We start from the raw sequence: 13379 nt of genomic DNA, 5'->3' as shown, positions 1-13379 counted from the left end.
CTCTCTGTCTCTCTCTGTCTCTCTCTGTCTCTCTGTCTCTCTCTGTCTCTCTCTCTCTCTGTCTCTCTGTCTCTCTCTGTCTCTCTCTCTCTCTCTGTCTCTCTCTCCCCTATTCTCTAGCTGTCTATCTGTTTATCTCATTCTCTCTCTCTCTCTCCCTCACTCACTCTCTAGTTGTCTATTGGTCTCATTCTCTGTATGAGTACATATATATTGCATATATGTATAGCATGTACCTAATTTTTTACATGTATTCTCCTTCATTAAATTTAGTTTGTGAGCTCCTTAAGGGCAGGCACCATTTTCTGCCTTTCTTGGTAACCTCAGCACTAATCACAGTGCCTGGAGCATAGTAGGTACTAATGATTGCTTATTGTCTTAACTTCACTAGTAGCTAGGAAATTCCTTATTTTCAACCAAAATAGACCTCTCTGACTTCCAGGTTGCTCCTTATCCTGCCCTCTGTGTTTGAAGAGAGCCAGTCATCATATCACCTCTGTGGGACTATCTGTAAATTGAGGGGGTCAGGCTGGATGACCTCTCCTATCCCATGTAGTCCCAAATGTACGATCCCCCTGAATTTTTCCTTTTCCAGATTGAGCATTTTCTGTTGCTTTGACCAGACTCCATGGTTTCTGGTCCCCTCATCCTGTTTGCCCTCCTTTCTAAACCCCATTTGCATTGGCTCTCCCCAACACTTGTAAGTGCCTATCTGGGCAAGCAGAATCTCAACTAAAGGTCCCTTTTGGGTGGCAGGGTTGTGAGCTTGAGGGTTATTTTTTTTTTCTTCCCCACCAGATTTTCAAAATGCTGAACTCCAGACACATCGGCTTGGAGGCCAGCCATCTTGCCCCAGAGCTGTCTGCAAGTCCCTAGATAAGGAAGAAGCCTGTGGAAAAATGGGACCCAGCCACCTGAATGAGATCCAACCTGATCATTCATCAACATCTCTGCTGATTCCCCTCCTAAATACATGCTTGGAATAGTTTCATCCTTCTGGTTTGTTCTTGGTTTGTCCAAAAGGTGGTTAGACTGGGAGACAGACCCCACCCATGACTCCACCCATGACCCCCATGCTGTCCCAGTTCCACTAGATTCTGGCAGTTCCCAATTTCCTCTTTGGTTCATCTTCAAGGCTCTAGCCACTTCCTTCACTTCAGGAAGATACCCTCTCCCCCAACTGGTCTACCTACACGTGCTGAAATTCATCTGGACCAAGGACCCTCTGGGAGGTTGTCATCCTGTGGTCAAGACAACCAAGCCAGGTCTTCTTTCCCTCCTTCCCAAGGACTGGGACTCACACGGATACTGAGAGCAGAGGTATCCTAACACAAGAGAGCATGAGCCCACAAGGATGAACACAAAGGAGGGTCTTGAAAATTCACTCTCCAGGCAAAGCTCAGCTTATGTTCAGTAGATCACATGGAGAGGGTTTCGGTTCATGTCTAGAACTAAGAGAGAAATGCACAAATCATCTGGCGGAGGCAGGTCACACATGGAGGCCCAGGGGAGTAACAGGACTTGGCCAAAATCGCGAACATCCTGTAAGAGCTGAGTGTAATATCAGGCAGCCTCTGCAGTTATCAATGCCTTCTGGCCCTCATTGACTTTATCGATTCTGTATTGGTTTTTCTGCAGACGTGTTGAGGACAAGGATTGTTTCTTTTCTCATTTGTTTCTGTCCTCAGACTCTAGCACAGTGCTTGGCACATAGAAGGCACTGAATGAATGTTTATTAAATGAATGAATGGGCCCTAAAAGAGACAGAGAGGCCACGTGTATACAGGATCCAAGGAAGGATTTTGGCTGAGGCCGGAGTGACTGAGGGGCAGGGGACACAATAGGGCCTGCAGCATTCTAGGAGGATGCTGAGGGCCTCGGCCCCTTTCCAGCAAACCACAGGGTTGGCAGCTGGGGCCAGAAGGGCCTCTCTCACTGTGGATCCCTCTGGCCTCCCCCCTCCCCCCAAACCCAGGGCCTCTAAACAGTTGCGAGTGTTTGCATGTGGTCACCACAGCTGGAGAGGAAGAGGGCGATTCTGCCATGCAGGCAGAATTAGCCCTCTGGAGTTAAAAAAAAAAATACATCGGGTTTGGCACTTTTTTTAACCTTCTTATTTAAAAACCCCACAATTCTACTATATTTTGTAGATACATGCTTAGGTGAACATGTCATTTTTGTTTCATAAACATGTGTATATGTATGCATACATACATACATACATACATACATACATACACACATTTTCTTTTCTCACATCCACAGCTTTACATAGGCTGTCCCTCCAATCTGAGAAGCTTTCCCTCCTCATCTTCAATTTTTGGAATCCTTAGCTCCCTCTAAGGCTTAGCTCAAAAGGTATCCCCTAGCCTAGGCCTTTCCTAATCATCCATTTGGAAGCATGATACCCACCCTTATTACTTTTAGATACATTTTAATTGCCTTATCTGTGTGTATATCGGTCTTCCCCTCCCCATCCCCTAGGATGTAAGCACCTTAAGGACAGGAAAGGAAACACATATTTACTAAATATTTACTATATGCCAGGTACTGGGCTAAACATTTTACAAGTATTAACTTGGATGATGCTTATAATAACCCTGAGAGGTAGGTGCTATTATGATCTTTTACTGTTGAGGAAACTGAGGGATCTACTCGGAGGAATGCCAAGCCATCCTTCCAGAATCTTCCTCTCCTTTCAAACTCAAAGAAATATCTCCTCCAGGCAGCTAGGTGGTACAGTGAATAGAGCACAGGCCCTGGAGTCAGGAGGACCTGAGTTCAAATTCGACTCAGTTTTAGTTGTATGACCTTGGGCAAGTCACTTAACCCCAATTGCCCTGCCCTCCCCCCTCCAAAAAAGACCAAAAAAAAAAAAAGAAATACCTCTTCCATAAAGTCTTCCCTGATTCCCTCCTGTCTCAACCAAACTAGGATTTTCTTTGCTCTTCATTCTCTGTGAACCTTCAAAATCCTGCACCTAAATTCACTTCTACCCCCACTCCTTCTCAGATCCCTTTTGTGTATTGTTTTCCCCATTAAAATGCAAGCTTCTTGAGGGCAGGGACTTTCTTTTTGCTTATATTTATTTTTCCAGCATTTAGCACAGTGCCTGGTACCTAATAAGGACTTAACAAAAGCCTGCCTCCCTTATTCTCTCAATTTTCTTAGTGTACTGGCACTTTGTACATAGGAGATGCTTCATAAGTATTTGTTAAGAGAGACAGCAAAGACAGGGAATAGAGAGCTGACTCTGGGCAGGTCACTGGCCACCCCCGAAGACCACCTGGAGGCCAAGTTCTTCATTGACAGCAGAATTTTCCCAAAGGGGAAATACCTTCTACCAATGAAATTGGTCTAGTCCAAAAATTGAAGATGTTTCCACTGAGGCTCCATCTATGAATTTCCTTATTTACAGCCTTCATCCTCATCCAATAAGGAGGCATTTCTCCCAAAGTACACAGCTGACCACATCACTCCCCTGCTTAATAGACTGCAATGGCTCCCTATTATTTCTAGGACCAAATATAACCTAACTTCTGTTTGGTGCTGAAAGTCCCTTATAACATGGTTCCAGTCCATCTATCCAGCCCTATTACATGTCACTCCTCTCCACTCCCTCAACACCCTGGCCAAACTGGTCATGGTGCTGGCACCCACCCCTGGCATCCCCTCTCTTGTCTCTGCATCCCACACCTGGAGTGCCTTCCCTCCTCGTGTCAACCTCTTAACTTCCCTAGTTTGTGTCAAAGCTCTATCCAAACACCACCTTCAAAAGGAAGTCTCCTCAACCTCTCAGGGGCTAGTGGCTCCCCTGCCAACTACACTGCATTTCTTCTCTCTGCCTGTAAATACTCTCAGACCTGCATAGGAGAGAGTATGGACGAGTCAGGCAATAAGCATTTCTCAAACACCTACTGCGTGCCAGTCACTGTGCTAAGCACTGGTGGATAAAGATCTGACTAAGCACCAGAAAGACCAGAATTCAAGTCCATCCCCCACCCCAACACATCACTTCTAGGTGATCCACAACAAGTCACTTACCCCCTGAGTGCCCTCTGACAACCCTCGAAATCTCTTTAAGTGTTAGAGAAGGGGGCTGATCTACTTCAGCAGAAGGTCCTCTCTGCCTCAATGAAATCATAGATTCAATGGGTATATTACTGTCTCCTCAGACTATTGTGTCTATTACACTTTTGTGTCTGAAGCACATAGATAGCTCTTAAATCTTCCAATGTTGTTGGCATGAGTAAATAGCTCTGCCTTCTACTGGATTAGAGCTGCTGCCATACTCCAGAACTGGGATGATAGCTCTCCTGATCACTGCTAAGTCATACACGACTCTTTCGAGGTCTGCAGCTTTACAAATACCTCATTTTGTCCTCAGAACAACCCTAGAAGGTGGGTGCTATCATTATGCCCATTTCACAGATGAGGGAACTGAGGTTAAGTGACTTGCCCGGGGGTCACACAGCTAGTATATGTCTGAGGTCAGATTTGAACCCAAGAACTTCCAGCACTCCATTCAGTGTACAGCCTGGACCCTCCCAAAGTTCCCTGTGATCCCTTCCACTGGAAGCCCCATTGGAAGACACACAGATGGCTTCTCTTCCTTCTACTTTTTGGAGGAGAAAAGGCAGGGCAATTGGGGTTAAGTGACGTGCCCAAGGTTACATGGCTAGTAAGTGTTAGGTATCTGAGGCTGGATTTTGAACTCAGGTCCTGACTCCAGGGCCAGTGGTCTATTCACTGTGCCACCTAGCTGCCCCTCTGCTTTTTTTTTTTTTTTATTTTAACCACCAGGCAGGTAAATGGTGTGGTAGATAGAGAGCTGGGCCTGGAGTCAAAAGACCTTTACTAGCTGTGTGACCCCAGGAAAGTCACTTCATCGCTGTCTGCCTTAGTTTCCTCACCTATAAAATGGAGAAATATTAACAGAGTGCTGGGCCTGGAATCAAGAAGTCCTGAGTTCAAATCCAGCCACAGACACTGTGACCCTGGGAAAGTCACATCACTGCTGTCTGCCTCAGTTTCCCCACCTGTAAAATGGAGGAAATATTAGCACCTATCCCTCAGGGTTATTGTGAGGTTCATGTGAGATAGGAGAAGTAAAACACTAAACAATTATTAGCTGTTATTATTATTGGCCCCTACCTCTGACCAGAGGACTTAAGAGAGAGCTGGACAGTGAGTAGTGCCTCTATTTGGGGAGATGGACTCCTTCTCCATAGGGCCCCACTTCTCCCCAGCTCCTGTATTTCCAGGTTCCTCTGGGGCCTCTACTCTAGCTCTCCTCCCAGTCAAAGGGGCTGAGATTTAGCTCCCAGAACAAGGCCGTGGTGCCAGGCTTCTGCCCCAGGCCAGGCTCTATCTCCTGTGCATTCCCAGAGGTCCTGAGAGGCTGGCGAGCTGGTCTCCAGCCACGAGCAGGGAGGAGGTGGTTTCCCCGTGGTCAGACAGGCAGGAACGCAGACGCTGACGCCTTCAGTTTATTCCAGCAGTCGCATGGTGCCAGGTATTTCACACGGCTGGGGAAGGAGGGAAGGAGAAAGAGAGGGAAACCCATCTCCAGGACTGCCACGGCCTGTGGCCATGGGGGCTGATCCACATTCCAAGGCCCCCTCTACTCCCATGGAGCTATTCTATGAGGACTCCATCCAATGAATGGTCCCAGCACTGCCCCTGTCCTGGAGGACGCAGCTGAAGGCCCAGCTTCACCCCAGGTGTATTCCCTGACTGGTACAGGGGCAAGTCACTGAGGGGGATGGGAAAATCAGACACACTCCCTCCCTCCAGGCGCTCACAAACCAGCAAGCCTAGCTCTGAGTGAAGCCCAGAAACTCATCAGGGAGCCAGTGTAGCCAAATGACTGGGAAAAGTACTGAGGTTGGAGTCAGGAAACATGAGTTCAAATCCCACCTTTGGCCCATGCTACTGTCTGACCGCCAGTCTGGGCCTCTCCTTCCCCACCTGTAAAGTGAGCACTAGATGGTCTCTGAGACCCCTTGCACATCTACATGTTTGACCCTATGACTCCAAAGTCAGAACTTCCAAGGTTCTGCCTATTTGGTTTTTACTTATTGAGGCCAGATTGGTGTCTCCCTACAGAATGGGAGCTCACCGAGGGCAGGGACTGCTTCCCTTTGACCTTTTCAGCCCCCAGAGCCTCATGCATCTGTGACATTTAATAAATGCTTGCTGGATTGCGTTTAACTGTGGGGCAGCTTGGCCTGTAGAAACCTCGGGGGCTGGGCCTGGCTTTGTCCTTCTTTGTATACATAGCTCTTAGTCCAGCACATAGTAGGTGCTTCATAATGATTGCTGACTGGAAAGGATGCTGAACTTAGGAGTCAGGAAAGCCTGAGGTCAAATCTTACTTCTGATATGTGCTAGCTGTGTGACCAAGGAGAATGAAGGAAAGACAGAAGTGTGGAAGGGAGGGAAGGAGGGAAGGAGCGAGGTAAGAGGAAAGGAAGGAAGGAAAGATGGAAGGACAGGAGGGAGGGAAGAAGAAAGAAATGAAAGAAGGAAGAAAGGAAGGATCAAAGGAAGGAATGGAGGAAGGACAAGAGGGAAGAAAGGAAGGAAGGACAGGAGGGAGGAAGGGAAGAAGAAAGGAAGAAAGGGAGGAAGGGAGGAAGGGAAGAAGGAAGGAAGGAAGGAAGGAAAGAAGGAAGGAAGGAAGGACAAGAAGAAGGAAGAGAGAGGAAGGGAGAAAAGGAAAGAAAGAAGAAAGGAGGAAGGGAAGGAAAGAAGAAAAGAAAGAAAGAGAAAAAGAAAAGAGGAAAGGAGCAAGGGAAGGAAATTGCCTACTATGTATCAGGCACTTTGCTAAGCACTTTACAATATTATCTCACTTGATCTTCACCACATCCCTGGGAAATAGGTGCTATTATTATCACCATTTTAAAGGGAAACTAAGGCGGACAAGTCAAGTGACTTGCGCAGGGTCTTGCAGGGAGTATCTGAGGCCACATCTGAACTCTTGTTTTCCTGACTCCAGGACCAGTGCTCTATCCACTGAACCACCTGTCCATCAACCAGCTGTCACTTGGTCTCTAATCCTTAGCTTCCTCATCTGTAAAATTAGATTGGACTAGATGACTCCTGAAGTCCCTTCCAACTCTAAATCTATAGGAAACTGTAATGGGAATAGGAATTTGAAGATCTTCCCTGTCCCTTAATAGACCTAGGGGGGAGTTTGCAGACCTCCCCTGCTTTGAAAGTAAACTCTGCCCCCTAATAGGCTGAATGTAATCACATGGAGCCTGTGATGGAGAGAATTTGCTAGAGGATGGAGCAGAGTCCACAGGAAGCTTCCCTGCTATGAAGATAAACTCTGCCCCCTAATAGACTAAATGTAGTCACAGAGGCTGTGGTGGGAAGAGTCTGCTGAAGGGAAGCAGAGCCCACAGGAAGCTGGTCAGAGCTAGCAGTATGGTGGGGGAGAGAGGAGTCAGACAGGCTCATGAGTAGATGTTGATCTTGTGTTGGTTTGTGGGAAGGCTGAAGCATGCTGTGGCTCCTAGAATTATTGTGGCTTCTGAGTATCGTTGGTACTATGATGGAATCGACTTACTGGTTTGGGGATTTGGTTTTCTGGTGTCTAAATAAATGCTTCAGTTCTATCCTCTATTTGGAGAATCTGGTATATTTTGTGATTGAATGTCATGTGATAATTATAGTCACAGTCTTTATCGTGATCGTGGGCACTGTAAATATTGCATTGGCATTATAGAAACCCAGAGAGAGAGAGAGACAGAGACAAAGAGAGACACACAGAAACAGAGACACACACAGAGACACGAACACAGTTTGTGTGTGTGTGTGAGAGAGAGAGAGAGAGAATTCTCCTGGGTCTCCTTTCCCCAAGGTCCTCTAACACTTATCCCATATGGTAAGTCTATCCATTCCTCCTCTGCCTCATTCTCAGCTCCTAGAGCAACAAGCATTACCTCAGGCCCCGGCTGTCCTGGAGCTCAGCTCCTGGGAACCGCTTGGGAGACTCAAGGACAATTCGGATGTATCAGACTTGATAAGTCTTGGCTCAGTGAGTCACCTGCCAGTTGGGGACAAACACGGGACCTCTTCCCCTGGACAAAGCCACCTCAGCCAGCTCCTCAGAAGCTGGTGTCCGACTGTGTGGGTAGGGTGGGGGACTAAATTAGTGGTCTCCAAATTGAGCCACTTGAGGATACCGAGGGTTAGATAATGGGCTAGTCAGAGAGTAGGGGAATGCATAGTATCTCTCTCCCTCTTCCATTGCCTTTCTTGACTGCCCAGACTTCCAACCTCCTTCTGAGCCAGGCATGGTCCCCTTAGAACAGAACCTAATAACTATTATGCCCCAGATACCCACCAGCAGTAGCTGTAACAGGTGCCATTGGGAAAATGTTTGCCCCCATCCCCCAAAACAACCACACTCTGCTCCATCCAAATCACCTTGTGGGTTCAGCAGACACCCCTCAGAGATCAGGCTCTTTGATTCCAGGCAATGGCCAGTGAATAAGAGTAGACCCTCTTTTCCCTCCCAAACCCAACCGTCTTCCTAACTTCCTGATTTCTGTCCAGGGCACCACCATCTTTCTAGCCTACCAGGCTAATATTCTCATTGTTGTTTTTGAAGCCTCATTCTCCATCATCCTACATATGCATTCAGTTGCCAAGTCTTGTCATCTCTCACTTCCAAACATCTTTCACATCTGACCCCTCTCTCTACCCACTCAACATTACCTCTCCCCTACCTCGTAATTGGTTTCCTTGAGTGAAATCTCCCCAACTCCAATCCATCATCCACTCAACCACCAGTGATTTTCTAAAAGCACAGGTCTGAGCATGTCACCCCCCAGACAATCTAGTGGCTCCCAATTAACTCTAGGACAAAATATTTTTTTCATCTTTATCTGGTCCCTTTTATTTCTATTTTAGATGTTTTATAATCTATATAGTTATTAGTACAGTAGTAAATTATATCATTAATAAATATGCACAGATTGGTCAAGCATGCCAATTTTTTTTTCTACTGCCAGGTTCATGATCAATAATTTGGCAATAGGACATAGGTCAGGATTAGAGGGAATCACTTGGACAGACTGTCTGACTTCTGGGCAGTGGCAGTCATCAGACATCAGACACTCAGGCATTCTATGCCTAATTCAGGGCTCAAGTTCCACATTATACAATCAAAAAATGAACCTCAGAGGTCATCCAGGTCAATTCCTTCATTTGAGCCTATAAGCAGGCCCTTTGGATGGATCATTGGGGTCACTGAGGCAGCTAGGTGGCAGCTACCTGAGGCAGCACTGGGCCTGGAGTCAGGAAGACTTGAATTCAAATTCAGCCTCAGACACTTGCTAGATGTGTGACTCTGGGGAAGTCACCAAACCCTGATTGCCTCAGTTTCCTCATTTGTAAAAATGAAAGGGTTGACCCAGAAGACAGGAGTTCTTAACCTTCATGCCAAAGATCTCTTCTCCGAATCAAGTTTTAAGTAAATAAAATAAAATAATAAGGTTATAGAGGGAACTAATTCTGTTGAAAGACATTAATCAAAATCTTTTTTTATTTCTTTAAAAAAAATCCATGAATTCAGTTAAGATGAGATAGTCTCAAGGTCCTTTTTAGCACTAAAATCTTACAACTCTAAAGGTAGACAAAGCAGTCTCTAGTCGATGACCTTGAAGGTCCCTTCCAGCTCTAAATCAATGAACCAGTGAGACTGTGAACCAAAGGACCTTGGACCATGGTCCTTCAGGCACTGGACACTTTGCGTCACGAGCCAGTATGAAGTTCCATGAGCTTCTCAGTGTCAGTATCTTTCCTAGGCAACACCGACAGAACTCCCCACCACCACCACAGCAACAGCAAAACCACATGACACAAGGAAAAAAACCCTAATCATTTGACCAGCATCTACAACCCTAGCAGCTGGGAAGGCCCCATCTAGGAAGGCCTCCTGCTTCCTCCTTGTTCCAGGCATCGGGGGTTTCGGTTGAACATTTAGGGAAGTTTTCTTTTTCTTTTTTAAAGTCAGGTCAACGAAAGTCCAAGTCAGTCTCAGAGATTCCAAGAACACGATCTGTCACTGAGGTAGGGGCCCAGGCTATCTCAGGAAGCTTCTGACATTTGAGGCAAGGTAGGAGCCTGGTCAGGTATCTTAGGAGAAAGAATAATCTCATGTAATGGCATCAAGACCCAGATCATGAGAGTCTGAAAAGCCGGGTCATAGGGTTGGCCTTATGTATAGTCAAAGAAGGGAGCTGCTGCCTATATTGTATTATTTGGGAATCTTCAGTAAAAAGCACTTAGGTTACCTGGTAGAGAGGGGATTATACATGACTTAGATAGAACATATTCATATCATAAACATATTTGGAAGGTAGCTGACCCTTAGCTGTGTGACTCAGGACAAGCCATTTAACCCCTCTGCCTCAGTTTCCTTGTCTGTGAAATGGGGATCATAACAGCATCTCTACCTCAAAGGGTTGTTGTGAAGATCAGATAACAGTTGTAAAAAGCATTTAGCACAGTTCCTGGCCCATAGCACCTATTATATGAATGTTTATTCCCTTCCCCTTTCCTTGACTAGATTTGGGGCCTGGACAGGACTCAGAAAAGAAGAAATGGGACAGAAAGAAAGGAGACAGGAGGAAAAGGTCTGGGAAAGTCTGGCAGACTGCCCAAAGAAGAGAGATCCAAGTAAGGGATGGGGGTAGAGACCCAATGAATTCTGTGGACAGCAGGTGGGCATTCAGTGGCTATACATGAGAGTGAGGTAGCAGGAACCAGCCTGGGTGAGGGCATGGAGGCAACAGGGAGATAAGATAAAGTTGCCCACTTGGCCATTCTAGCCTCAGGCCAGCCCCAACTGGATGAAAGGTATGTTCCCAGGAGGGCTCTGATCTGGAGACATTTCGGGGTGTCAAAGGTAGCTCCATTTTCAAATGGTTTCCTCACATTAGATTGTATGTGTGTGTGTATGGATGTGTATGTGTAAGGGAGTGCCCCAGAGCAAACCAATCTCAGGAATTTCCATGTAGGTCACTGATTTAGTAGCCTAATCCTCTTCTTCTTCCCCCCCCACCTCATAAAGTGCTACAAGGTATATTTTTATTTTTAAAAGTGATTTAAAATGAATTCTGGTTATGTTTTGAAAATTCCATGATGATGATCTGGTCAATGCATGGTAATTTTTTTTTTTTTTTGCTTAATGCCTAACTTCTGTTATGGGTAAAGGGTGTCCCTGAAAATGAAGCAATCTTTTGATAAGAAAGGCATCAGCAAAACATTTATTTGTTCTTGGGCTTTTTTTTAAATGTCTTCCATGATATCTCACATTCCCCTGACCCCCCCAACACACACACATGCACACACATACACTTTGAGCTAATCAGGCTGTAGAAATCAGCCTGGCATCCCTGCTGAAATGTCTAGAAGTAGTTCTGAGTCAGCTTGCAGCTAGAATGTTCTCCCAAGGACAGGCTGTCACTGCCACATTCTGATGCACTAAATCGTCCAGGAGAAGCCACTGCTGCCACAGACCCTGGAGACATCTGGGAGCTTTTCCCAAGAGGTATCTCGACTTTGGCCCAGAAAGTAACTGTGCTCTAGCTGTGTCCTCCCTCCCAGATCAGGGCATGATTTCTGCTCTTAAAGTCACTGGTTCACCCTAGCTCTATGGGGAGGCTTTCCACCTTTGTGCGCTTAACACCTCACCCTACCGATTACTCTCCTGCAGAGAAGTGCTTCCAGCCTATCAAAGTAATTAAAGGTTCTCGGCTATTCCTCAGCTGATCCAGAGAGACCAGACTCAGTCACAATCTCCAAAGCCCCTCTTTCTGCCGAGCCCTACCTCTTATTTTAGGAATGGATGGGGGGGGGGGGAATAAGGTAAAAATATACTCACTGGTTCCCAAGCGTAGGCTCAGCCAGCTGCGTGGTGGAGATCCATATTTTGTCAGAACTGAACTCATGCTCCTCCTGGATGGGGTTTGGGGGTACCAGCCAGCCGATCCTGCCTGTTAAAAGCCCTCCAGTCAGGATGGCATCGGGACAGTGCTGCTCCCTGATATTCTGGACTCGCTTGAGCACCGGCACCTGAGACCAGTCTGCCCAGCTTTGCCAGGGAGCCAGCAGTCTGGCTGCTGATGGAGGTCTCCTCTCAGATTCAGCCCTGGTGTTGATTTCTTCAGCTGGTCTGTCTTTGTGCCAAAAGGATATGAAGCTTTCAGCTCCTGCTAGGCTGTTTCTTCTTAGGACCCCCTTGAGTGTTGTATATTTTAACGTATGGTTCTTGCAGACACGGCTTTGGGCATGTCCATTTCCAGGCACTGATGCCGTGAGGCTCACTTTCCTCACTGCTGGCTGGCTCTGTCGTTCAATTCAATTTGACAAACATTGGCCAAGCCCCTACTACATGCCAGGCACCCAGAAACCAAAGCTATGAAAATTCCTTTTCTCTACAGCTTCAGGAGACAACCCCAAGCCCCTCCTCTGCCAGCCAGCCGCTGTCCTTAGCTAGGAGGAAGTCCTTCAAGGTTGGTAGCTTTCCCGGACCCGCCTGATACATACGTCCTTGGCCCCTGCTCGGGAGAAATGTTCGCAGCCTGCAGGAGCTGATTTTCCAGCCCTTTATAAAAACCCAGACCACAGCATTCTGAGCATCACAGCAGCGTCAGGGCGGGTTGCCGTGGGAACGCCCGGGAACATCACTGTCTCCCTAGCTCCCTTCCCCATTTCCAGATCTGATTATTCAGTTCACCAGAATTTTCAGAATGGACCCCTTCCCTTTGAGACAACCAAGTTTGCCTCCTTTCTGGCATCTCTCTCCCCGCCTCCTCTTCCCTACCCCAACCCACTGTCAGCCCTCCTTTTTTTTTTTTCCTAGCAAAGTCTTGGAAATATGTTTAACTTAGCAGGGTCTGTCTGTTCTTCACATGAATTTTTTTTCCCTAGCTGCACAGATGGCCCCCATATTTATCTTAGCCACTGTTCAGGCTTGAATTGTCAGCCAACTCTTTCCTCTGCTGCCAGGCCCAACCATATGGGGAGAATTAAGACTGGATTAGCTAAAGCTTTAACTCTTTAAAAGGGAGGGTTGTAGGCACAGATTCTGTCTGTTTTTAAATGAGTCAGGATTTAAAAAAAAAACAACAAGAGCTTTTGAGGGTGAAATCTGCATACGTGCTGTCAAGAGGGACAGGGCTTTCTGGAGGTCTGTTAGAAAATGAACATAAAAGCCATCCATGAGCTTCAAAGAGGTATGACGACAGAGAGCTGGGAGGGACCTCAAGGGTCACCTTGTTCAGCCCCTTTATTTTATGGAGCAGGAAACTGAGGCTCAGAGGGAGGGCCACATTTAGAGGTAGAGCTAGAAAGGA

The 13379-nt window shown here is 46.7% G+C and overlaps 1 protein-coding gene across 1 annotated transcript in view; it reads right to left on the bottom strand.

The window, feature by feature from the left end:
- Positions 1-12948, bottom strand: part of PLEKHG5 (pleckstrin homology and RhoGEF domain containing G5) — a 115127-nt gene extending 102179 nt beyond the window's left edge. The window contains exon 1 of the mRNA XM_069079372.1: positions 11906-12948. Coding sequence (XP_068935473.1) covers positions 11906-11972 — 67 coding nt within the window. The 5' untranslated portion in view covers positions 11973-12948. The remainder of the gene's footprint in view (positions 1-11905) is intronic.
- Positions 12949-13379: the final 431 nt, after the last annotated feature.

The sequence above is a fragment of the Petaurus breviceps genome, unplaced genomic scaffold, assembly GCF_028583685.1.
Source record: "Petaurus breviceps papuanus isolate PSGF00001 unplaced genomic scaffold, PetGlider_PUasm1.0 91041, whole genome shotgun sequence".
In the NCBI taxonomy this organism is placed as follows: Eukaryota; Metazoa; Chordata; class Mammalia; order Diprotodontia; family Petauridae; genus Petaurus; species Petaurus breviceps.
This window is presented reverse-complemented; position numbering and strand designations above follow the sequence as displayed.